The sequence below is a fragment of the Truncatella angustata genome (genome assembly GCF_020726525.1).
Source record: "Truncatella angustata strain MPI-SDFR-AT-0073 chromosome Unknown BKA67scaffold_8, whole genome shotgun sequence".
Classification (NCBI taxonomy): Eukaryota; Fungi; Ascomycota; class Sordariomycetes; order Amphisphaeriales; family Sporocadaceae; genus Truncatella; species Truncatella angustata.
In genome coordinates, this window is record NW_025763388.1 from 2557413 (window position 1) to 2584411 (window position 26999).

The window sequence follows — 26999 nt, forward strand, 5'->3', positions numbered from 1 at the left end:
TGTAAGATCTAACTGAGCATTCTTCTCGACAAGCAGGCGCACAATATCTTCATGGCCATTCTCAGCAGCCCACGACAGCGGCGTCCGGCCGTATTTATCTGCAAAATCGAACTGAGCATTCTTCTCGATAAGCAAGCGCGCAATATCTTCGTGGCCATTCTCAGCAGCCCACGATAGCGGCGTCCGGCCGTATTCATCTGCAAAATTGAACTGAGCATTCTTCTCGATAAGCAAGCGCACAATATCTTCGTGGCCATTCTCAGCAGCCCACGACAGCGGTGTCCGATGATGGCTATCCCGAGCATCTATACTGAACTTTTGTAACATCTTTATGTCTACGCTTTTGGTTAAGCCAAAATAGGCAACCAAGTGAAGTGCAGTTACTTGAGATGGAGCTTGCTTGAAGTTGTTCCACCATCTCTTAGGAAAAAGCAGAGCTTGGTTCGATCCTTCTACTTGGCTTGGCAGATCAAGGAAAGGCCGGGCGAATTCAGCCTTTGCCAAGTCTTTCGCATAAAAGCCCCAGAAACGACTAGCATAATCGTAAAGAGGGAACCGAGTCAGCCTTTGCTTGAAGTCTCGCACTTCTTCGCATGGACTAATGCCAAAAACATCGAATGAAAGATACGTAATACACGTGTTAGCGATTTCCGTGTATGCATTAGGAAGATAAAAAGCCCCCTGCCTTTCGAAGAATTCTTGAGTCGTATAATGGACTAGTCGAACAACATCGCTTGCTTTGTCAATAGTAACCAATCCACAACAAGCAGAAATCGTGTCATGGAGATCTGGAATGTTATCTTTATCAAATTTAGTCTCGCCAACTTCTACTCCGAGAGCATGCCGGAGTTCAGTTATTGATAATGCTCTTTTTGCATAAACAATCCAAATTAAAGCTTGGATCGCAAGTTCTTTTTGTGGTATAACTTGTCCGCAAATTTGTAACATAGTGTTGGTATACGCTTTAGTATATACGTCGTTTCCTCTTGTTAAGGATTTTAAAGTCTTTCGAAGATCCTTTATTGATCTCTTTCCTATTAAAGAGTCGAGGTGGAGTTTTGCTAATAGGAACCTATACTTGTTAATTACTGTTTACGATGAATGAAAGAGTCTATACATACATTCCATCAGTCGCTTTGACGATTTCATTAGTAATTTCGCCTACTAGACTTGGTTCTCCGCTGACGAAATCCGGAAGGTCTTGTATATTTCCTTCTACGTACTTCCGAATGTCACTTGGAATGGCAAGGACTTCAAGGAAGACGGAGTTCCCAAACCTTTCCATGATTTGAGGCACTGGACGGGAAGTTACTAGTACATTGGCCCCGGTGGATGTACTAAGGTCGATCAATTGTGTTATGAGTTGTCGCTGGCATCCATCCACTGTTTTGCATTCATCAAGTGCATCGACAACACAAAAGACTTTCGAGAATAATCCAGCTATGGAATGTAGGACCTTGACTGTTTCTTCCAGGCTCGGCCGGCTTTGTCTTGCCTGATGTTTATCAAAGAGAGCCTTGAGGCAAGCGGGCATAGTAGCAACAACCTGCGCTAGCTGCTTGAGGAAGCTCAAAACGATGTTTCCAAGTTGCTGCTCGTCATGACGTTGAAAATTGCAATAAAAATGACAGACACCAACATCTTCGACAGCCTGCCATTCTTGCAAGTCGTCCACCACGATCGACGACAGGATGGTTTTGCCGGCTCCCGGCATACCATGGCAAAACAAGACCTCTCCTTTTGCCGCTTTCCATTTGCTATATTCGGGAGATTCGATCAGCCATTGACCTGTTCCTGGTTGTCGTCGGCGGATAAAGTCTGCCTGTTGTGCAGCAGTATCGATGGGCGTCAGCCAGTCGAGGATCTCTTGGTGTTCCTGTCGGTCTTGTCGAACTACCAACTTGATGACATTATCCCTGGTATAACTTGCGGTAAAGGCGTCAAGCACTGTGATATTTGAAGTAATTCGATTTCTAAGGTCACGAATTTCGTCCGGATCCCATTTGAAACGCTTCCATACCCTCTTGACACGCTTTCTCACACTGTCTTGTTGTTCCAAGCTGGAGTTTCGGTCTACTATATACTGCAGGTCTTCGAGGACGCGTCGACAGTTGCCAATGATCTCGTAAAGGTCACTTTCCTTCGTGTCGGGAAGATCATTGCTGGCAACAAAATTATCGACATCTTGAAGCACGATCGTTAGGCTTCTGATTCTAGAGACGAGATGATATTAGCACGGAATTGGGAGCAGACCCATAAAAGCGTACTCATGAGTTATTTGCTGGAATTGATCTGGGGCGCCTGCGAAGTCTTTCCGAACCCTGTTGGCCAATTCGATGACCGCAAGGAAATCGCCGACACTGAATCCAAAACTCATTTCCGCGTTTTGATCGTCAAAACTTGATGAAAGATGGGACGACTAGGAGAGAAAGTGAAAATGGATGTCGTGGGGATCGTCGACGGTTTTGAGTGGTCTCGCCGAAGAAGTGTGGTGGCACAGCCTGATGGCGCAGCTGAATTATTGCACATTTTAGCGCGTGCCATGGTTGATCGGCTCAGAAACAATCAATGTGCCTTGTATCGTAAGGCGCATCAAGCTCTAGAGTGCCTCTGATGATGCGTGGTTGCGTTGTTAATCAGCCGTGGGTTTTATGTTTGCAAATTGTCTTGATTTAAGCTTGTATTATAAAGAATCCACCCCCGTTCAAGTTTCTCCCCACTATTTGCCGTCATTAGACACCTCTGGCCGCTATAAAACAGGCTAGTCACAGGCTTGAAGAAACCTAATCCCATCTTAGGTTAGTTACTGATTACTCTGTCCTACTAGCAATAGAACACCATGGTCCCGAACTTGAGGCGAGATTAAAACATCAATAGATACCTGATACGTGATACAATTCTAAGTAATGAACCAACTAACAAGGAAATCGCCAAGACGATCCACTACAGTACGCGTTCTATTCGCTCGAATATGCGATGTTACGGAAGCACTCGAGCACTTGCTAAGGCCGCTAGTCGGCTGCGAACTGTCTTAACGCTTGTCACGATATTTTTTGTCGGAGTCAGGTATAACCAAAAGATAAGGGAGTATTACTGTTCAGACTGAATCTTGTCAGAAGCAAGAGTGTAATGGGAGCGGAAACCCTGAATATTACCAGCAATGGGCGGTAGCTATCGATGACGTAGAATGGGAGTTTCCAAGCTTATTTTATCGCCACCTCATGACAATTATCCTTCTCTCTATTAAGAGTTGTCCTCGACTCTTTTGCAATTTTGCATGAAGATATGTTTTGGTTGTAGAGTGACGGGCCGTGTACCGTGGCGGTCAATAACAGCCGACGTGGCACAATTGTGGGTTGGTTCCGTGTCTGACCCGGCAGTTTTGCGCTATAGATGTAGTCCTCGCTCTAATCAGCTAACGTTACAAGAGGGAGAAGACTTGTAGTGTCACGCTCCTAGTATCATAGCCAAGAAACTCATCATATAAATCGAATGGATTGGGTATGCCTTCGGAAAGCAGTTCTAGTTGGATTTCATCATCCACATCTTGGGGTTCTCTTTGACCAAAAGAGTCATCGCCATAATGAAACTCGCTAGGGAAGCGACCCTGATATAAATCGACGAATTGCATCTCGATAGTGTTCGCTTTCGATCCGATTCGACAGTTTCCGTGGCTTGCAAGAAGCTGGTTTGAGCAATGCTAGCGCATGAGTGGCATCGTAGGGCTGCTGCGATCCCCATCAGATTTGATAGATGGACCGCCATCTGTGATAGCGTCCATGACATGCACTATTCGAATAAATGCTCATTGACTGTGATACTACAGTATTATCAACGAGCTTGTCTTCAAACACGCAGCTGTATCTTCGAGTATCTGCTGAATTTTGAGATTTATGTTATCGTTAACGCTGCCCGGCCAGGATTGCTTAGTGAGTTATGAATGGACAATTGCGCACAGAGAATTGTTTGATACTCTGCAGGCATCGTGCATCTGACATTGACAGTGAACAATTAGCATGACTTTCAAGTCGAAAATCATTAGGCATAACTTGTATGCCCATTTAAACGACCGCAGCCTTGTACTTAATAAGTGCTTCCCTCTCCTTCGAAATACTAAGTTGGCTGGCTATTTGTTTTCAGAGCGGAGGCACGAGTGTAGTGCGATGAATTGCGCATGCCAAAATTTGGCAGAATGTAGATTCTCCCGCGTATAACGTATATTGTTTGAAGATGCTCTGCAATCAAGGAATGCCAATAACGATGGTACTTGGGGTTAGTTAGTGCCAGGCTTGGCTGACTTAAAGTACCCTTGGATGACCTCGCGACAAGGTCCCGCTGGAAAAGAGGAATCTTGTGCCGACAGGTATCAAGGAGATCGACACTATCACCAGTAAGCTGCACAGCACAATCGGCAGGCCACCCCAAACAAGAAGCACAAGCCTTCTGGAAAGATGCAAAGTCAGGGGCGCGATGCGCCCCGACGTGGGTACTCTAATCACTCTCGGCCAACTGGGTTTACAAGAGTTCGCCGCAGGAATAGATGACCAGCCAGTCCTCCTACTGGGCGGAACATAATAATGTTTCGCGTTAGCCAGAGAAAGAGGCATCGGCTTATATTAGTAGATTCATATCGTCCTGGTTAAGGCGATGGACGTGATCGCGGAACTTCCAGCTCACAGTCTCCGGAAGGGAGTTCGGGGCATGATTCATACCGCAGCTGAATTTAGTAGAGGATAGAGAAAAATAAAGTGTTCAAACGTATATAAATGCTTTGTAAGTCTACTGTTTCATATATCAATCTCAATAAGCTTGTTTTCAATTTTACTTTATTTTCATTCATACATCCGTCAAAGGGCCTACGTGAAGTGTATATAGGCCACAATACGCACATCTCTTGTGAATTGCAGGCCAAGCCAAGTCAATCTGAGATTAAAGAAAATAAAGTTTTGTGTTCTTGCGAACTGCTCGTTGTGAATGCATTCGTCCCAGCGAATGCCTGTTATGTCTTTGGTGAATACATGATGTAGAGTGGAGCATGGAAACTTGCGTGCATACATAGCATACCGGCAAATGAGCCCAATCTTATCTTCGCACAATGCAACTCTTACCACCGGCCGTATTAATATTGGTATTACGAGAACAATTAAAAGGATCGAGGAGAGTGTGGCATAAGTTCATAAGTGACAAGCAGTACTGCAATGCTACCATCTTGTTGAGTTGCAACCAGTGGCCCTTTGAACCACCAAATCGGAATGGAGCTTCTGAGCCAGAAACCAGCTCAGTTTATTTGGACATGAGCAAGCATACGAAAAGTTAACGGGGCCACTTAGTGAGACCAAGCTGAGTTAATAATTTTCCACCCGCAACTCTCTTCACAAAATCTGTTGTAAACGGTGTAAACGGTGTAAACGTTCGTCTGTAAATGGACCGTACAATGTCACAACGACTGACTCCAACAACAAGGAATCAGACGACCTCAACCCACCTAGAAGTCATGGAGGTGTAGGTGGAGTGTCGGAATTCACTCGTAAGCCAATCGTTCAGGATCAGGGTTGTGGTCTGGATTACGAGAAGCAGCACCTCTTGCCCAACGACACCCCGAAAAAACAAGACGTTCCTGAAATCCGCCGGCAATGTGATGAATCACATCGACGAACCCAACAGAAAGACAACACTAGAGAGCCAAGAGTTCAGGTTCATCAGGGCGGTGCAGTCACTGCGTAAGATACTCCCAGACAAAGAGCAGACTGGCATGCATAGTGACAGCATTAATAATGAATCACAAGAGATGTATACGGTCAATAATGGTCGAGCCTCGAGTACTGGTATGTGTGAATCTTCGCTTATGGAAACAGCTCCTCAGATAGAGGTAACTGAGAATCAGACTTCGAGGAAGAAACCGCGAGTACTTAAAGCGCCATATTACCTGAAGAACAGGGAACGAAGCGGAAAGCATATTGATGCTGTTGAAAACACACCTACGCAAGCTATGAATCCAGACACAATCCCTGACGGTTCCGGAAAGCCTCGGAAAACCATAACCGGTAAAGCAGTCGAAGACCATAGCACAATAGAGTTATACCGAGTAGAAGAGCGACAAGCTTCGCAAATACCTGATTATGGGGCAGAAACGAGCCGTGATATCCCACCCGGTACTTTATCCTCAAGCCCGTCATCATCCTCGTCCTCAGGAGAAGAACAATTGTGGCCCGAGGAAGCGTATAGCTACGAATGCGCCCAACCTTATACTCCGGGAATAGATCGGTCGAGAAGCAAGTCAACTAATTCTTCTGTGGAGGTAGATGCTCGCGATGGGAGCCGAGAAGTCTCGCAAAATAAGATGTCCTGCAAAGCTAAAGTAGGCAATACTCGAGATGGACAGTCCGACCCTCACAGCACGTCGACCGGTGACATTGATCCTGCTCGCGCCAATGACTTCATCGAAATGCAGCTAAGAAGGTTAAGATCCTCGTCCCAGCCTTCATACACTGCTCTAGAGACCATATCGGAGGAGTCTGATGGAGAAGTGAAGTCCATGGCTGATGACCATGGCGAACATTCGATACGTGGAAGACGAAAACTAAAATTTGCACATTCGATTCCGGCCGAGGCAGGCTTCAATCTTGAGGTTGTGCAGCGAGACACATCGTTGCATCAACGGGTTATGTCACTGAACCTGGCAGATCCCGGCGAAGGAGCAAGAGATGCAAGAAATTCAGAGACAGAAGGATCGGAGCAGCCGGAGACAGACGGAGATGAAAGCGCTTCCCTTGACCAAGCTGGACTATCGGTGCCGCCAGCTACTTGCAATAGTTCGACAAGCCCGGGAGATGGTGATAACACTACTTAAACACATCGAAGAAAAAGCAATACTGAAAGAGCCAAGAAGACTACCAAGGGTCGACATCCCGGATGAACAGGCGCGACAGCATGATAGGAACAAGCGTACCGATCTTGCGTCCGAGCTATAGACATGTCAATGCCTGATTATATCTACCAGGGAAGTGTACATGGACACTGAGATAGGCTCAGAGATAGTTCAAGAAAAAGAATAAAGTAGAAAAAAGGATTGAATTATTGTAATTGGAGTTCGACACGGACAGTTGATGAGCTACCATTTTCGGCTTTGCTGGGATTGATTGATTGATTGATTTGTTGACTCGGAGGGTCTGCACTCCATACATGGATGCAACCACATGGCGGACGCGCACCACGCACAAAGTCCGTGGAGTATGTAGTCGAGACGTTAATCGTACGAGAGGCGCGCTTAGGCTGGCGCATACTCAGAGCGCGGTGGCTGCGTTCCTCGACCAAAGCCCGGCCGAATTCATGATGATCTTTGGGTATAGGAACTACTGTAAGAGTACGTCCCGGAAGAGGCGGATGCCGCGGCCAACCTCTCAGATTCTCCATCAGCTTGGCGGTCCTTCTCTGCTTGCTCCTCTGCTTCCATCATAAGGCGATCCCAGCATTCAGAGCACATGCCATCGTTCCACTGTATCACTGTAAAGCTCTACCAGTTAGCGGTCAATTCCAATTGATTCGATGCAATGGGCAGTCATGGTTATTTACCAACTCCCTTGGGGTTGTGTCTGAGGTCTGTATCAATGAAGATGTATAGACTGAATGGAGGGTTTTCATTGGGCGTACACACCCTGCTTGTCCTTGTCGCCGCTTGGCCCAAAACATGTTTTGAGGAGTTCTGGACAGACGTCGATCTTCTGAAAGCCCCAGCAGTCGCACCCGGTCCAACGCTGATATTGTTCCTTACACATTATGAAGCGCGCTGTGTAGAAGGTGTTGTGTGTTGAGTTTCCCTTCGGCAGTGCGTGTGTCGTACCGCGTGTTGTTTATCGTTCGTTGTTGCGTTGTACCTGTCGGGGTACCTTTCCACAGCCACAGCTCTGTGTCTCACGTCTCGTAATGTATCTCTATACGCCTATATGGAGTAGGCCTGGCTGTCTAATAACAGCGCTCTCTTACTCCTTTAGGTTTGCCTATGTTCAAAGCATTTGACGAATATGCGCAGTGATTCCCCGTTGACCCTTAGAACAAGGCTCAAAGAGTTCTTGGTAGTAGATTTTATGCTGATGATACTGACTGGTTGGTCAATTGGTGGCCCCGCTGTCGCTGTCTAGTAACAGCTCATAATGCTCAGCGTCAATCTACAAAGACAATCTCACATCCGAATCCAAGGAGGGTGTGTATATTCAAGTAGTACGATGGAATGCGAAAGGTCCGGTCGTGTGACCTCATGCGTCTGACAGGCTTTTTGTTCTCCGGGTTGGAATGAGCCAAGATGAATTTTTCTCTCTCTGTCAAACTCAGCACATGCGTTGTGGAGGTTCTTCGCTCTGGGAACAAGTTCAGAGCTTCAGGGTCCTTCCACAATTTCGAACTTACAGCGGTAGACCCCCCCACTGTGGTATATGTCAAGATCCCGGTTCGGCATGCTGAGGCTAGCAGTCTCGGGGCTGCCACATGCTAATGATTGGCTACAGTGCACGTCACCTGCATGTTATGGGGCGTTTGGACCATCTGTCATCGAGATCGCCAGGGTCTTTTCTCGTTTCTTTCAAAGTCCTGAAAGCCTTTTCTACAGTAGGTCTCGTTCTTTTAGGTTTGAAGAGCTCAATCAGTCGGTCGGCTAGCTCCGTAAGCCTCCACAGGACAACAACGATGCTCCATATTGTTATTGTCGCTAGACTTGCTTAACCTTAGAGAAAAGGCGTTGAACTGGAAATACCGGCGGCATTACGGAGTACAGTAACCTAGGTAAGGTCTCTAGCACTATATACCATGGGGCTACTAGCGACCGTTTCTTCTTGCCAACCTGCCAACCGGCCGAACGCATATTATCTCGGCTGAACTGAACGTAGTAGTCAACATATCCGAACGTTGTATGACCAAAACAAGCACATTTGCCTATCTAAGCTTGTGACCTGGCGGCTTACAAACCCAACACAACATTCATGTCCCTATTCTTTTCGACTAGTCTAGACTACGGTAAGTCTAGTGCTCGTATTACCGATAAGCAAATAACAACGTAAATAAGGCATTCGTCGGGCTAATATGAGAAGAAAGCTGGCCAGCATGATGATAGAACCCATGCGGTATCAACGTGCAAAGGAAGTTGCATATGCATAGCTCAGCAATGACTTCACTCTAGTCTAGACTAACCCTGACTTTAAAAAAACATCCCAGCCACTTGTCTCACTCTCCGCATCTCCGCAGTTGTGCTCTTTCTGCACCTTGCACTCTGCCTATGCCAATACGCCAATAGGGTACTGTTCAGGGATATTGCTGGCGTCTGGCTTGATGATTGGCACCTCAACATAATTCCTGGTCTCAAGAGACTGATTTGCGAAAGACGGCATCTTGCGGACGGGATACCGCTGCGTGATGTGGGCAGCAATGTTCAAAAGCTTGCCTTCGGTGAAAGGTAGACCAAGGATTTCCATGCCAATTGGAACACCAATAGGCGCGTCCTCCGAGGCAGGAGAAAAGCCTGCAGGCACAGTCACCACAGGGGAACCCGTAAGAGCGGCCAAAATGCCGTTCCGGCCGCTCTGCGATGGTGAACCCAACTTCACGACCAAGTTCTTCTGCTCAGGGTATATAACTGCATCGAGCTTGTGGTCCGAGAATGATGTTCGAAGTGCTGTGGTGAGGTTCTGAATACCAAGCTTAGCGACTGCGTACGACGCATTGCTTGTCGACGAGACGAAGGCGGTGTTGACATAGTTGTATTGGCTCGGAATTACCACGAATTTGCCGCTTGTGTACAGTTCGTTGAACGATGCTGGCGCAGTTCCGTACAGGTTGGTACCAGAAAGGTATTCGTTCAATAGTTGGCGATACTCGGAGGTCTGGACATCAAGTTTGGCTGCGATGGCAGTCGCATTGTAAAGCGTGTCTGTAACGTTGACTATCTCGGCCCCCTCTGCTCTTAGAAAATCGAGCATGTCCGCCATCGCTCCGTTGACGGGTGACGTCTCAGCAGATGCCGTATGGTTGTAGAAGCCATCCAGTACTCCGAGTCTCAATCCATCTAAACTCCCTCCATACAGCTCCGCTGAGTAGTCTTTTCCAATCGCATCAGGTGGCGCCAATGCCGTCACGTTGTCGTGGCTGTCAAACCCTATACTCGCCATCACCGTCAACGCAACGGCAAGGTCCTTGATGTTGCGCGCTATCGGCCCAACGGTATCCTGGGTATAGCTGATAGGGACCACTCCGGCTCTCGTGATCAATCCGCGGGTCGGGCGGACACTGACAAGACTATTCGCGCTCGCTGGACTGCGAAGCGAGTTCACTGTATCTGTGCCCGTGCCGAAAACGGCAAAGCTTGTCGCGATCGAAGCTCCTGTGCCACCACTGCTCCCGCCCGGCGTGCGCGTATGGTCATACGGATTGATAGTCTGCCCGCCGAGCGACGATACAGAGATCCCCTCCAGCGCCAGCTCGTGCAGGTTGGCCTTGCCCAAGATGATCCCCCCCTCATTTTTGAAAGCCTTTACGGTCGGGGCATCTATAGCGGGGCGGTTTCCGGCCAGGTCCAGGTTGCCACCCGTGGTGTTCATTCCTGTGGCATCGTAGTTGTCCTTCAACAGTATCGGAATGCAGAAGAGCTTCCCGGTCACATTGCCCGCGGCCAATGATCGATCCAGCTCGTCCGCCACCGAGAGCGCGTCCGGATTCAGGCTGATGATGGCATTGATGGTGGGGTTGAAGGTCTCAATCCGGGACAGGAACGAGGATACCACACCACGACACGTCGTAAGGCCTGTGAACAGGGCGTTATGAACACCATCAATGGTTGCCTCGCGAGCATCAAAGGGCTCCGACGCGGCAGAAGATAGGGGTGTCTGGAGCGCCAGTAGGCCCACTGCGAGCACTCCTAGTGGTCGACACGCCGCTTCGCTTGCGCAACGCATCGTGCTAAAGAGACCTTCTTGGTAACGTGTTGGCGTTGCGACCAATATAGATAGGATTTGGACACTGGCGAATCTACGGCGCCGCGATCGGTCCCCAGCTTATGGCTAAAAATAGCGGGGTTGCTCGAGGCACTATTATTACCAAGTATAGTGTACTTAAACCAATTGATCAGCAGTGGGGCTTGTGTTTTCTATCATTTTTCGTATCATTTCATGTTTATATTTATATATAAAGTTGACGGAGGGGATTTACTTCTCATAATTCACTACAAGGCGGCGATTATTGAGAAAAGACTCAAGGGAGAAACGGAAAAGGGCTGCTGGTGTGGCGTCATATAATAGATTGTCGAGCTTTTGACTTGCCGGGAGACTTGTCCCTAGAGTTCTTACATGTCTTGTCCGTTATCTAAGACTTTTCTCAGCTTCATGAACTTCACCGCAATCTGTCTGTCCGGAGAAGAATATCGCAGATTCGTATTCAATGGCAGCCATCATATCTTGCTAGAAATCGAGCTGGCTGAGGCGTCGTCAGTTTGGTTCTCAGCGTTAGTAGAGAACAGCGTGTCGTCGTGCTGCTGTTGACCAAATTCTCCTGCTTCAGGAACAAGGAGAGATTTGATTCGCTGGCTAGTATTGTCAGTAGTAGAGCTAGTTTGATACTGACAGTAGGAAGAGATCTCCTCGCGCTTTTTCTCACTGCGGACAGATAGAGTCTCACGGTGGTCTTCAGGCCTATTTCCTCCACTTCAGGAGCGGATCGAGCGTTCATGTGCTGATCGTTGGCTTAGATAGTGGACAAACGCTTGACATGCAGTTTATGTACAGTGAAATGGTCTGCACGGTCGTCGTTTCTGCTGTCCTGAGTCGGGTCAATCACGACGTGTCGAGGAAAAGTCGGTGATGTCGATATCATTCACGCTGTCGGCCGATTCGAAAATCAAATGGTCGGCACCAATGAGATCAGAAGCAACCGTGTCGAATACTGATTCATTGCAAGCATTTTCCAAGATGTCTCAACCGCTCAAAGTCGCAGAGCTGAGCAAAGGACGGACCTCAAACTTCGCAAAGTCCGCGTCCACGTCCACAGTTGGCAAGATGGTGCTAATAGCAACAGGCTTTACCCACATTCGCAGGAGGTAAATTTTCGTCAGATTAGCTTATGGGACACTCAATTCCCTGCAACGCAGGTATCATCTCTGCAAGCTGATCGTTGGAGTCAGACTTGGAATCGCGGGCGTCTGTACTGGCTGCAGTTATGGAAGAGACTCATCGCAAGGGGATCACTACCAATTTGTTCGGCAGTACTTTCGCAAGTAGGAACAAAGCAGTTGTGATATTGATGAGTTGTAATCCTTGAGTATCTGAGGGAAGCTATGTGGATTTCTAACCACTGTGGCGATGAATCGCGCAGAACAGGAATTTGGAGGCTGAAGATCTGCTACGTGCTAGCTGACCCATGGTTGCAGACTCCGGGGTCCTGATACAAGAAGAATCGAGCTCACAATCGAGATATCCTTGGTCAAGAGCCTACGCTACCCATTATCACAAGTAACTGGGATGACGAAACGTGGTTCAGGGATGAGCAGGGCCGCGTTTCCATTTGACCAAGTGCAGTTGAATGGGGAAGCCTTATGGATATGACCACAACCAGGTGAATACCCAGAGCAGACGCGCCAGCACCCAGCTGCTTAATCCCCCCAAAGTACACGAGTCTCTTTCGCTACACCGTTACTTATGACGGGGTTTCCAGACAAACTTCAATGGCGAATGATTGATATCGAAATCAAGCGACTTTCAACATCTCCCGACTTCAGATATTGGAGAGAGACTATCATTTAGCTTCGTGAAGCTGGTCTGGCAAGCCAAATGGTAGCATCTCAGATTCATTGAGGTAGCAATCCACTACATCCACATCAGTCTCCTTCATGGCATTAATTCCGTACGATTGTGTATGCTGAGTCTCACGTGGGTCGACAGATTTGTCGTAGTTCAATATATACTTCAGCTCAGATACTCCCCTCGAGAGAGGTCCTAGGTTTCTAGTCCGCTCGTGAGATGACGAACGCCGGCTACAATTCTCCCTCTATCACCTTTGGCAAGTATATCAAGAGCAGTAGTACCATGGTCTGCGGCGGCGCGATGCCCATCTTAGGCCTCAAGCCTCATCACCTACAACCAACAGTAGGCAACCCCTGTAGGCCTAGTGCCCTCCACCATCACTTGTTTCGATCTGATATCTAGTACCGTCCCCAGCCTATCCCCGTGGCCTCGACTCTTTGCAGCTGCGAGCCATGCTTGGCCGTGTATAGTCCCAATTTTGCATATGAAGATACGAAATGGAGGGCGGCCAGCCTCGAAGGAGACTCAGAGCATATTCAAGGCATAGCATGGCCACCTCGATCGTCAAGCCAGTTCTCCGCTTCGACCTTCTCAACTCCCCTCCGCACTCACTACCAAACTCACGCACCGTGTGCTCGCTAGAAGTCTGCTTTCCTGAACAGCCACAGGAGTAACTCCATGGAAAGAGCACCGTAACGCTCATGTTGCCAATCGACAAATTCTCCAGCCCCGCCTCATCTACTGAAATTTCGGATCTCATGGTGTTCGGCCAAGACGATGTCCTCGATACTACTTAATTCGCAACAACTCGTTCAGGATGAATGGCTTGGTAGCGGAATAACAACGTGAATTTCATTGTTTTGCGGGTCTAAAGATTCATATCGAACGTTTGCAGTTTCGTAGGCAGATTTAGTTGACATAGGAAGCAGAACGGGGTGTGTTCAGCGCGAAAATCGGTCGGATTCGTGGGGCTTGGCCCTCATCCTAGATGATCGATGGCCGCAACGGGTCGATCAGATCCGTCCGACGTTACGAACAACCTCCGTCCGATCCATGGCAGATCCATCGGTCGTAATGGTCAGGTATGGCCCGTGCTTATAATAATAATGCCAATTAGCGTGTTTCTTAATTTGGCACTAAATTGAAGCTATGCAAAAGTAAATTACTAGTATACCCAAGACAAGTCTTAGTGTTGTCTATTTCGCAGTGGTCCTGTCGAGGGGTTTTAAGATCTCATGTGTGCATAGCCTTTCGAAAATGTTTTAGACAAAGTAAATATGAGTTAACACTTATTGTCAATCCGTCTCCACGTAATCTCTCTCCCATATTAGCGGACACCAGAAAGCACGTTTAGGATAACAGAAAGCTTGGCCCTTTCCGATCCGCCCGCGGCCAGGATCAACCTTATCCTACATGCTGCGGATCCTGGCTAATGAGCGTTGGATCCGTGGGATCCTACGACCGGGACGGATATCAGTGGCGGACGGCCCGCAGATGATCGATTTCCCACCCTGGGTGTGTTTCTAGATGCGTACTTTAAACCTCAGCATAGTAAAACGGTTGAGGTGGTGCTAGAGCCCAATTTCTCAAGTATCAGATATCTACGCTTAAGAAGTTCTCAGAATTGTTTCGGGTAGTATATCTCAGCTCCATAGCTGATATGGCTTTCTTTCCAACTGCTTGGTATACCAGCAGTCCTTGGTACTCTTCGCTGGGAAATACGTAAGCGTGGACAGGCATTGGATTTGCGACACTGGTTACCCGGAAGTGACGAGGTCGTTCAATACCTAGGTGGCAAGTACTTTGACTGATTCGTAGCGTCACATATGGTAGATTTGGGTTATGCCTAAGAGCATCATCAGTGGGATACCAGCGTAGAATTCGGTGGTTCTCGGTCCTTTTTAGTCTTGCAAAAACCAAGTATCCGCCGGGAGCTCTCTTGCGCTTGGCCTGTCCATTGGGTCCAATTTCACATGATCTTGCAAATGAAAACTCTGTCCTCACTGCATATTTCGCGTTCAGTCGTCAAGCGGAAAGGCTTCAGGGTCTCCTTCGAGCAATCTTCCATTGTCCACGTCAAAACTGCTAGCGGTTCCTGACTAGCAGTCCCTTAGCAACGACAAAGGGAACATCCCGAAGCATTAGTAGCGCTTCCTAAGGGTCTTGATGTCGTGTTCGTCATGATCGGCTGGGACCTGGGTTTTGAAAGTCTCCACCATATATCAGACGTATCAACTGTGAATGTTGATGGTAGATTAGTGAACGCAAGGATCGCTATGCGGAGTGAATCAAATGCCTCGTCATCGCTCCAAGTGACCAGATATCAGTTGCTATGCTCCATCTCATCCGAATATGTGCTTCTAGGCTTCGAAATATCGACGTTCCAATGGGGTTTCCATGCAGGGCGCATGAGGAGTTTTGCGAGACTGTGCTACCAAAGTGGGCGACTTCAACCTTTTTGAAGCGAACCGTGTCATCCTCCATGTAACTGACCGGCATATTGCTCCGCTGATATCTGGTAGGTCTCAGTTGGAACTGTTAGTCCGTGCCCAGAAGGTGGCACCGGTGTGCACAAAGCCATCGTAACGTAGTCTGTCCAATGCCTCCAGAACGTTTCTGGCATCAAATTTGAGTTCCGGTTCTGTAAGTCGTTTGGTATGCGAAGCGTGGAGTAAAATCGTCGTTCAAGTACTGAGGGTGAGCGCGTGGGGTGCTTGGATCTCGTTAAGTAGGGGGCGTATGGATGAGATCCAGTATTGGAAACGCAATAGTACGTCGCGGCCCGTTCTAGAGGCCAACGTGTCAGACAGCATTGAACCTGGTGGGTTCTTGGTTCTGATTGCTGTCAGAACAAGCATCCATCAATTACCTGGGGCTCTGACATGGTTCGAATTATGTCGCCTTACCTTCAAAGCCAGACAGATTCCTACGGCTTCTCATGATCTGCCGGTGTAGGATTCACCAGTCTCGAAAACAGCTGCGGCCATCTTTTGGGAAGTCCCGCTGAAAATTGTATGGATCTTGATCTTCCGTTCCCGAGCAAGGGGAGCCTGGTCGTGATCTGCAGGTGAGCTGAAGCGGAACCAGAGGGGCGAAAGCTACTTAAGCTAAGTTATGTGCACACCGAAAGCTGTGTACTGTGGTAACTTGTAACTTATTACGTGGATTGGCATGGCCGCTGAGGTTAGTGCGAGGCTAGGGCGCAGGCCATCGGGTTATGTAATAGTTATCGTCTCCGCACGCCTGAGGCCCCCCCCCCCTAAAGAAAAGATTTGATGGGGCCCTGCTCAATACATGAGCCGTTCTGTTCTGCCTGCCATGCGCTGTCTCTGCGAGAAGAAAAGGTGAAGAAAAAAACAAAAAGAAGAAAAAGGATTGGTGGCTTGAAACGGCTCGCATCTCACCGTAGTTGAAATTGTAATTCAACTCAAGCAACAAATTGACGCAGGGCCTTGCAGCCGAACATCTCTAAAGTTGCACTAACGAAGCGCCCAGCCCATTACTCCAAAGCCTCACGATGCTGCTCCTACAAGACGGGTTTCTCTCACGCGCGATCCTTTCCCGCACAAGGGCAGCAGGCAAGTGCTTTTGCCGATTTCGCCAAGTCGTAAGCCGCTTGGCAGCATGCAGTTGCTACCTACGGCATCGACAAGTTTGCGATTATCGAGCTTCAGGCTCTGATCAATCGCATGTTCCAGTGGCACCGTGATGCAAACTGGTGCTACTCCTTGTCTGTCAGACGTCTCCAGCTCTCATCATCCATTAAACTTTAGAGCGCAAGGCCTTTGGAACAGGCCTCAAGTCATACCCAGTCTAGTGTTATTATAGTTTAATTACCTTTGCATAGAATTAATAATAATACTTTTTTAGTATCTCGAACGGGGCTCGGATTTAACCATTCACGTGAATAATCCCTCGCGATTTTGACCTTATATCCACATGATGTTAATAATTATCTGTACATGGTCATGGCAAACCGCCCGCCTCGTTTTAACTGTGACTATAGTCTCAAAGAGCCAATTCCGCCCTGGTAAAGAGGAATAGTTGGTAATGTTCAACTACTCAGGCTTCCAGGACTTAGGGACTTTGACTACGTCTGTCAATATTCGGTAGCAACTTAAAACCCTTGTCATGGCGGGAGATGATACAATTATCACGCAATTGGAACAAGATTTCTACTAACATACGAAAGCAAATCACGTCAGACAGCTTCCGCGGCAAAAAGAGTTCATACGTAGATGAGAAAGTTTCGTACTTGAAGGCAGCATCAACTGGCACGTGAGCATTTAGCTGTCCTCCCGGACTACATGTCTGAATTGATCACAGCTACTAGGCTGAGGTGATGCGGCTCTGCGCATTGATGTGATATATGCAGGTCCCCTAGATCACTTTGCAGATGGGTTGGGTGAGTATAGATGATCCCATGCAGCCACCGTGAACGACGCGGGATGTCCGTGGCATGACCTGCGGCGTAGCTCCCCAATGAATCCCGGTGCTTGCTTGGTGCCTGTTACTGGAGAATTTCGTACCCTAGGCGTGACTAGTTCTTTCGAACGCTTCTGACGACGAAGAATTCGGAGGATTATCTTTGGTCCAAGCAGCGCTTGGAGTGAAGAGAAGTCACAGTAAGAAATCGCCTGATGTAGTCCGACGTTGACTGTACAGCGCGCGGGCAATTCCAATACAGAGCATAATTCCCATTTTGTGGAGTAGACCCAAACCTCGTCTTAACTAATCTTGACAAAAGATACTGTTCATGCCCTTGGATTGCCGGCGAGGATCTGTCCAGGGAAGAGGGTGGCGATCTTGGGCTCGATTCGGACGAATTTCTCCTCCCTGCAGCCCTGATCGTGACTAATGTGTATCATACGTATATTCTCCTATTGGACTACGTGCAACACGACTTTCAAGTCAGCGTGTGTGGGGGCGGGGAACAAGTGAGCCTCGTGTCGCGGGATGCTGATATTTATCGTCATATCTTCGAAGCCGTGAAAGGCAGTCCTTTCCGTAGAAACTAAGATTGTTAGCCGAGTTTGTCCCAATCTATCCATCGATGATTCTGACCCCCAAGCTGGGAGGTTGACGCCGAGATTGCCCAGTTCTCGCATTGCGGCATTGGGGGCCGTGCAGCTTAGAGACTTGCATCTTGCACGCAATATTCGATCTGGCCATGGGGATTTCCATCACTCCATCACGCTGCATATATCGCGGGAGACATCAGCGTTTCGGAAGATTTGATATTCAGACGGCGGCAAGCGCTCATGCCGTAACGTAACCGTGGCCATGACCGCTGGCAAACACTCAGTGAAAAGCAAAAATAGGGGCAGGATGAGGACTTCAGCCTATGAGACTACTAATTCGAAAAGCCTCAGGTCAAACTTAAGCGGCTCAGGGATGAGACAGGCATGCGTATACCACGTCCAGCGAGCACTGAGCCTCATAGCAGTATTTACAAAGGCTGCATGCATACCCGTGAGACATCGTGCATGCTGGGAGATGCAGGGTGGCTTGCCATGGCCACCACTTCGTCTTGAGTAGCAGAACATGTCAATACACGTCCAAAAAGATGCTGACCTGGCTTCCAGTGGCTAGTGGCGCTGGCATGATTGTGTCCAGGTGGTCAGAGAAGTTCTGTCCATGAATGCATTGTTGGCCGGGAATAGCATCCCCTACGACATCGCATGTGATATCGACCAGCCTGTAAGACCACATTAGGCCCCCCTGCAGGTACCCTTGAGAGCTCAGGCCTTGCACTGAGCGGCGGTCAATGCATTGCTGACGAATAGGAGAGGCTTCACTGAACAATCAGCCCTGAACCCTCAAGCGCGATTGTGGATAATTGGTGCTGTGCACCCCAAACATGAGCAGACAAGATCTCATGTGATCAGCTAATTTATTCTTCGGGCATGGATATGGCGAAGACTTTGCCATTTCGAGTAAACCGGGTGATGGGTGCTGCATCCGGGCTTTTGTGGTCCCATGTTTATGTCCATGTCCATGTCAAAAAGACGACCCAGCAGGTACGGTAGGCTGCTGGGGTTTGTCGAAAGCTGGGGAAAAATGGGCTGGCGTGGGGGTTGACGATCGTTGATCATTTCCAGGCTACCGGCGGCCGGAACAAGAACTATCGGGTTGTGTGGTCTAGGCGATGCACTTCGACGGCCAAGCCATGAGATAATCATTAGTAGTCGATGGGATTGCAGTCGGCAGTAAATTGCCGACGCGAGTTTATTACGAGTTTCAACAAGCTTCTGACCTTCCCGATACCGCATTGGCGAGATGGAACAACGGATTATCACATACCATAAGCTTTTGGCTTATTATAGTTGGTGGAGATCCGATTGAAAAGCAATGCCGGAAAGGGCAAGTGCGCGCGAGTCAGCAAATATTGAATCCGATCTTGTGACCTGTCGATGGTTTGATGACAAAATGTCCGTTATGTGATGTCCATGCAATGTTTCCGTGGAAAGTTTGGTAAAGCAATGAGGGAGCCGGGCGCAGCTCAGAGACCCAGCAAAACGTGGAGACAGGGGGAGCTAACACATGCACATGGCCTCCGTCACGCGATCAGGAGCCATGTACTGTAGTGTTCTGGGCATTCCTCCGTTGTGTTGTGTTATTGTTCGTCCGGCGCATAGGTATACAGGTGTATCCCTATCGTGACTTTTCAGTCGCCAAACCTGCTGGTTCTAATGGAAAAGGAAGTTGACCGCGATGGGGATGTGTGGGTGCTGCAAATGCAGCGAGGTCGTATGCAAGCCGTGATGGCCAGATCAATCGACTCGCAGATGCTTTCGCGAGGATATAATGCATATGAAGATGCATCTGGAGGTGCAATCCAAGGGAAATGGTCAATTGGGGACGTAGTGATTACCAACGCCAAGAACCTAACATCAATGCGACTCCGGTCTAGCTGGCGAGACGGCGGATTATTTTTGTCACCTTTCAGCGATCGATAATAGCATGTTCACTGTTTTTTATTGTTTTCTTATTATTTTAAATCAGGTGCTTGACCAGCCCCCCGAGTCTCACTGACGACGCGTGTTGTTGCTTGAAAGTAAATGACAATGACATGATTTCATAAAGACGTAGTGGATATTGTGTCTATTACCTGCGTTAAAGCTACACCCAAAACAATGTATCATGGAGAGCATGACCTCAAAGTCATTCGGCTACGTGCATCATTGCTTCGCGGAAAATCAAGACGTTCCAATTACGATAAATATACGGATGAAAGCATGTGTTGCAAGCAGATAGGTCACTTGTTTTCCCATGATTTTACCTCTATTACCCCGCAAGCACCGAGCTGACGGATTGCGGGGCATCATTCGCAGAGGTCTGGGGAGTATCATCAACAGTGGATCATCAGATGCTGAAGTCAACGTTTGTGGTGACCTGGCGTAGTTGCGTGCTGATACAGCCATCAGGCAAGAGGGGTCTAATCTTGATTCGAATGGGTATTGCGTGGTCATTCTCGGAGTGGCAGTGGCGAATATCTGACCACCATGACATCTAGTGCCGCGAGCTCGTACCTGGAGGCCTTGCAATATTCGATAGTATCGTTCGTCCAACAACGTACAGGATCTTTCACGACACATAGATGCTACTGTCGGATGCCAGAAAAGTCAAAGAGAATTTGTAAAGCAAAACATAGCATAGTATCATCTCGCAAAGTACGCCAACATGACGTAGCATAGAACTGGGAGCATGGTGATATCACGCGTGGCCTGACTCAGAAGTAGTTATCGTGCACAGGGGGCACATTGAGACGCACACCGCCTTGATGACATGATTCTTCTGCACAGCCTCCTTGCTACCAACAAGATGGGAGTTCATTTAATAGGCGAGGCTTGTCAGAGCCCGAGCATAGTGCCACAAACAGGTCTCGGCCACCAATGTGGGCGTGTCAACCCGAGGTATGGGGCAATCTTATACAATATATCACCTCATGTGCTGTCAATGTATCCGCATGACCGCCTGCGGACTATTTGGTTCGTCTCGCCTCAGTGGACGGTCTGCCAAGATGTGAAAGCTGAAAGCATCTCCTACTGTAGCACGAGAGATCTCCGAAAGAGGAAAGCGGCTATAGCGCGGGCCCGAGCTTTCAGTTCGAACCCTCGGAGTGTTCTCTGTGCGCCTTACCTGGCAAGCCTGGTGCTTTAACACAAACGATAAGCTCCGATCCTCGAACGCGCAGGGAGTTTACAAGTCTGCCATCGGTTAGAATGGTCTCATCTTGGCTAGCCTTGCCGGTATGAAGTACTTTGGACTGGTACCACCAGTGGTCTCCAGCTTGAGGCTAGCCCCCACGTCCACCATCCCAGCTAAAATATACCCTGCAGCTTGGCGCGTTGGGGGCGTCAGAGCTGCATCTGCAATCCTTCCTTCGTACTGCATCGTTCTCTGACAGCCCGATACGTACGGAGTACCGTTCATAATCCAACACACCAATTGATCGATAAGGTGGTTTCGATACTCTCCCTTGCGGTACATCAGCCAAACCATGTGTTGCCCTTTTTCTTTCAAGGGTACTCCGTGGTACCCCCCTGCATTCTGCAACCAAGTTGTCCGCAAATCGGTCTTGCTGAGTCGTCAAAATGTCATCGTCCATCCCGACTGCCGCCTCGAGGTTGGCTGATGCTGTGAGCTTCCTTAAAGCGCCACCGCTCTAGAATGATGGGCCATGTCAGGTCGGGTGGAAAAGAAACTTGGTCCCACATGTCCAGATATACTAGCATTCACCTCTAGTTCTCACAAGTGTGGCGAGTACATAAAGTAAGCATCTGCCGCGACTCTTCCTTCTGGTATCAAAGCTCTCTCTATTTCCTTGATACCATCTCAAAGGCCATCGATTATATCACCTTCATACTACACAAGCCTCAGGCTATCTGTGTTTTTCGCTGGCCCCAGTACATTGTCTCAGCGTCGAGACGAACATTCAGCCACATACCTTGTGAACTAGAAGCATCATTATAGTGTCGTCATTCGTCATACGATCTAAGCTCGAGTGCACCTTTCCGAACGCAAAGCACTTTATTCAGCTCGGCAGCCACAACCAAGTCCACATCCGTGTAAACAGAGCCCATTCCTCTGAAGATGGCACCTCATTTTGATGCACCATCCCCAGCGGTCAGCTACTCCAGCTTCTCTGAAAGGATACCATCCAACCTGCGCCCGCTTGTTTCTTCTTCTCTAAGATCAGGATCTGCAGAGTCTCAAACGTCTCTCAGTAGCTCGTTTGATGATAGTTCGCTAGAGGACGTCTACGCAATGGCCCGCCCGCTTGTCCCCGGCGTCTACGTTCCTACTGTCTGCTTCTTTGACCCTGAGACTGAGGACGTGGACACGAAAAGCATAGCTCAACATGCTGTACGACTTGCTCAGGCAGGTGTTACAGGCCTAGCCACGCAAGGCTCAAACGGAGAGGCTGTTCATCTGACTCGTGATGAGCGCTGCCTTGTGACCCAGACCACCAGGAATGCACTCAACGACGCCGGATTTAGACATATTCCAATCATCGTCGGCTGTGGCGCTCAAAGCACGCGTGAGGCCATTCAACTTTGTAGAGACGCTTCCAAGAGTGGCGGTGATTATGCACTCGTACTTCCTCCAGCATACTACGCATCACTGTTTGCACCATCGTCGAAAACAATACTGGATTTCTTTACCGCCGTCGCAGACTCATCTCCGATACCGCTCATAATCTACAACTTCCCAGGAGCAGTCAACGGCATGGACTTGTCATCTGACCTCATCGTCAAGCTGTCCCAACATCAGAACATTGTCGGCGTCAAGCTAACCTGTGGAAACACTGGAAAGCTTAACCGCGTAGCCGCCGCTACACGAAAGCTGACAAAGAACTACGACCCAAAGAGACCAGAATTTCTTGTTTTGGCTGGATCCGCCGACTTTTCCATCCAGTCACTCGCCGTCGGCGGGCATGGCATTCTTGCCGGCTTAGCAAACATTGCGCCCAAGGCTTGCTTGAAGACAATCGAGCTGTACGGAGCAGGCAAGTATGATGACGCACAAGAGATGCAAGACATCGTCTCACAGGGTGACTGGGTAGCCATTCAGAGCGGAGTGATTGGTGTCAAGTCGGGTCTCCAATCTTGGTTGGGGTACGGAGGTTACGCGAGAAGCCCTTTGCCCAAGCCAACTGCCGAGCAAGCCAACAACTGGAAAGAAGGATTCAGGGAATTGTGGTCGCTTGAGAAAGCGTTGTGAGATATTCGTGTATCCGGCTGGTCACTGCTTTCGTTTGCGCCATCGACAAAATTTTGTGATTAATTCAGCACTCTCCACCCGGTATAGTTTGGTGCTCGGCGGACGAAAATGGATTTGGGCGTTTTGAGGAAGCAGTACTGATAGATCAGTATGAATTGCTTTAATTAGAGGCCACCTTTGTATCTTACAAATAATCAACGTTTCTATCTTGGCTCTCCTGTACAATGGAGTAGTGTGCTTTGCGAACTCCTATAGTCAATTGAGTTCTCCATCAGACTCTCGTAGATTCGTCCGCCATGTAACCCCAAAGCGTCGTGAGTGCTCTCACTGAACCTGGCAAATTGATACGTCTTCGACTGAATGCGGCCACAATATTTCAGCACTTCAAAAATTCCACACTTAACATTCGTTAATTCTTTGGTCAAGTATAGTGATGGCAATGGAAAGAAAAGGGTGGCTAGCCCGATCCTGTTTCATGATTGTTGTTTTAGAAAGCGATCTTGTGTTCTCGCTTCGAGTGCTTTAATCAAAAATACAATGTGTGAGAAGAACCATTGAGAAGCCACGAATTGAGTCGTCATGGATAAACTGTTCATACATTGGCTTGGTGTTGAGCATCCCGCTGCCATTTTTCTTGGGCAATTTTTTAGCTTCCAGTAGATTGGTGCCAAGTAAATTCATATCAAATTGAGTATATTTGTATTTTGCGGGTCGTTCATTATGGGGATCCTTTTCCTTCCCGTACCTGCATACAATTGCCGTGGCTAAGATGGCGATCTACATGATCAGTAACCAGTGTACGTGCATTATACACTTATTACAATACACTACTGTAGTGGATAGTCGCTCATTTTTTAGTGCGCTCATAATCGCATGGAATATTTGAGTTTGAAAACGAAACATTGGAGGCGGTGTGTTAGCATGTTATGACATCCTTGGAGATGCGGTTTCCGTTTCCTAAGCATTGTATTCACAAGACCGATCCAAAAAAAATCGTTACTCCAACCAAGCTTGCTGTGCAACGTCAAGACCTCATTTTCTTTGATTTGACTTGAAGGGGGTACTGCTTGATCACAACGTGGCCGTTCCCGGTCCCCATTCAGATGTATGCTTGACTCTTTTTAACCGCCTGCCCATGCGGCTTTCCGCTGTTTGTACCCAAAAGAAAACATGGCTTCGGGCTGCCTTACATACAAGTTTGCTGCAGATGAATTTCTGATCGCCGACATACGAATACACTGGGGAAAAAAAGTCCTGCGTAATATTCGTAGTACAAATCCATCCAAGCCCTGTCGCCTAGATCGTTTTGTGATGATTGTCAGATGCCCGCCAGATTAGAACAGTTCGTGTCTGCTGGATAAATCTGAGCATACTCTCGTACAACCTGTCCTGGAAACTGCTGTTATTTGCAAACCTGCTCTAAGTGACCTTTTAGTGACTGCTCATGATTCACGCGTCAATACCATTCCGCGACAATATCAGGGCAATCAGATGCTGATAGAACTTACCACATCAAACATGATGAATCACAAGCGATTGTCATTTGATATCATAGTCATTTGAAAAAAGAAGACCGGCCTTTTGTCTGTGGTGCTTTCCCTGTCTCAGAATCACACGGCATTGAGTAGTGGTGGACCAAAATATTTACCAACATAAAACTCGGCTTGCCACCGGAGTGTACCAAGGAGTTCCAACCCAAAGATTTCCCGATTATTAATTTTTTAGCCAAGAAACACATCTTATTATTGATACACCGAATATAATGTTATTTCTCAAGCAAATGTCATGCGTGGCACTTGCCTCGCTGTCTACTTTTACTTATGGACAAAATCGCATACCGATAACAGGCCTCAGCACATCTATCTTGGGCGATGGCGAGAGACCTCCTAGACTGAATATCAATCAAATGCAGGCCGTTGGGGGCCCTCAATGGTATATAATACTTGGTTTGCACTACTTTTAATCACTGAGATTTCGATAGGGATTTATACATTCTCGGGCTTCATCAACTGCAGGTGTTAGATCAAAACAACCCCGAGTCTTTTTTTCAGATTGCAGGTCCTGTGGCACGTCTAAGGATCTTAAGCGAAATTACTTATATCGTCACAGGGATACATGGGCGGCCCTATATACCTTACAATGGTGTTGGAAAGGGAACGAATGCTCCGGATGTCGGATATTGTTTTCACAATGTGTGTTCATGTGAGCACCCATCAGTCGCTCACAGTCCTATCACGGTAATCCTTCCAGAGAAGCAGTTTTAAGCTGACTACATAAAGGAAATACCGTTTATTACGTGGCATAGGCCATATCTTGTCTTGTATGAAGTAAGAGCAGCCCTTGTCGCTCTCTACTTAGCGACTAACAACACTCCAGCAAACCCTTGGGCGCCTAATACAGAATATATCCCTTCAATATACAGGAGATGATGCTGTTTCGTATCGATCGGCTGCGCAAGACTTCAGGATTCCCTACTGGGATTGGGCGGTTGATTCACACCTGCCGCCTTCGACAACATGGCCTGAAATCACGATTAGTACACCCACCGGCAAAGAGAGAATGGCCAACCCTCTCTATAGCTTTTCGTGGCCTGATTATCCGCTTAATCACGAATCTGACTGGTTTCCGACCTCAGATGATCCTATTTTCTGGAATTTTACTGGTTCACAAAGACAACTCGACGACGACGGGACTCTGTTGCAGTTAAACACATCCGCCTTAACGGACAAAGTGGCAAGTCTTCACACGGAATCTGATTGGTTTCAATTACATTACTGATCTGCGCCAAACTAGTATAGTGTCTTGTCGAAAACCAAGGACTTCGATTCCATGGCATCAACAAATAACCGCGGCCCCAGTCTGGAGGACCCGCATAATGACATCCATGTCAATACGGGAAGATTTATGCAGAATCCGGTATACTCGGCTTTCGACCCACTCTTGTATGTCTAGTCACGCCTGCCTCATGATCTTGTCAGCCGCAACATACTCATCTTTCCTAGCTGGCTTCACCACGCCAACGTAGACCGCTTCTTCGCTCTCTGGCAAGCGATCAATCACAACACAACTTACCAAACGCAACCGGCAAATATCACTTCTGGAACTTTCACGCAGGCGAAGAACACATGGATGACAGCCGACAGCCCCTTGACACCATTCTACCAAGGCGACGGACAAGACATGCACACCGGCAGAAGCATAGCATCTATCAAGACCTTTGGCTACACGTACCCGGAGATTAACGACTGGTCCATGAGCCCCGAACACACACGACAGCTCGTCATCCGACAAGTCAACCAGATGTATGGACCGTACAAGATAGAAATAAAGCCGGGAAGAACTACAGCAATACCCTACCGCCATCTGCAACGTCAACGCAGAGAGCGTGACGCACTGAACGCAGAGAGACAGTACTACGTGCAAATAGGAGTGGACCGGTCCGAACTAGATCTTCCATGCACCATCAAAGTCATGCTGGGACCAGATATCCTCGCAGGGACTGTGAATATCATGGCGATGCCTGCTATAGGCCGCACAAACTCCGAGATCCAGCTCAACCGGGCGATCAAGCAGCTGACTCAGTGCGTTGAGGATAAAACAGTAGTGCCATTGCTAGAGAGCAAGTTCAGGCTTGAAATAAGAAAGGTAAAATACAACCCAGATCTTGTCGTGGGTGCTGATTGAATTTGTCCACAGCTAATCTTTCACAGTTTGATGGGGCGGTGATCCCGCTTGAGACGGTGCCGAGCCTCGCGGCTGATGTTCAAAGCGTCGATGTTCAAATCCCGGAAACCGACGATGAACTTCCGGACTACGGTGCTTTTATAACCAGCTATCCAAAGATTGGGAGGCCTTCACATGGTTACGCTCCGTCTGGAAAGGGGGAGAATACCAGCTCAAGGTTGAGTTACTTTAGGAAAACATGGAATGAAATTCTGGAAATGATAAGGTGGTAAAATGAAGGAGGGACGTTTTGGACTGTCATTAAAAAAGAAA

The 26999-nt window shown here is 48.1% G+C and overlaps 4 protein-coding genes across 4 annotated transcripts; 3 read left to right on the forward strand and 1 right to left on the reverse strand.

Moving 5' to 3' along the window:
* Positions 1-5434: 5434 nt before the first annotated feature.
* Positions 5435-6962, forward strand: BKA67DRAFT_683434 (uncharacterized protein; the record flags this gene model as incomplete). The annotated part of the gene is made up of 2 exons (XM_046108969.1): positions 5435-5502; positions 5545-6962. The coding sequence occupies 2 exons, from the start codon at positions 5435-5437 to the stop codon at positions 6848-6850; spliced, it is 1374 nt and encodes a 457-aa protein (XP_045954614.1). The 3' UTR covers positions 6851-6962.
* A 2301-nt stretch (positions 6963-9263) lies between these two features.
* BKA67DRAFT_662832 (amidase signature domain-containing protein) lies at positions 9264-10937 on the reverse strand (the record flags this gene model as incomplete). The annotated part of the gene is made up of 1 exon (XM_046108082.1): positions 9264-10937. One exon carries the CDS (start codon positions 10935-10937, stop codon positions 9264-9266), a length of 1674 nt encoding a protein of 557 aa, XP_045954615.1.
* A 10935-nt stretch (positions 10938-21872) lies between these two features.
* BKA67DRAFT_524258 (dihydrodipicolinate synthase) lies at positions 21873-23003 on the forward strand (the record flags this gene model as incomplete). Its single annotated transcript, XM_046098555.1, has 1 exon — positions 21873-23003. One exon carries the CDS (start codon positions 21873-21875, stop codon positions 23001-23003), a length of 1131 nt encoding a protein of 376 aa, XP_045954616.1.
* A 2190-nt stretch (positions 23004-25193) lies between these two features.
* BKA67DRAFT_662835 (uncharacterized protein) lies at positions 25194-26959 on the forward strand (the record flags this gene model as incomplete). The annotated part of the gene is made up of 6 exons (XM_046108083.1): positions 25194-25205; positions 25283-25330; positions 25380-25733; positions 25797-25945; positions 26006-26648; positions 26714-26959. The coding sequence occupies 6 exons, from the start codon at positions 25194-25196 to the stop codon at positions 26957-26959; spliced, it is 1452 nt and encodes a 483-aa protein (XP_045954617.1).
* Between the last annotated feature and the right edge of the window lie 40 nt (positions 26960-26999).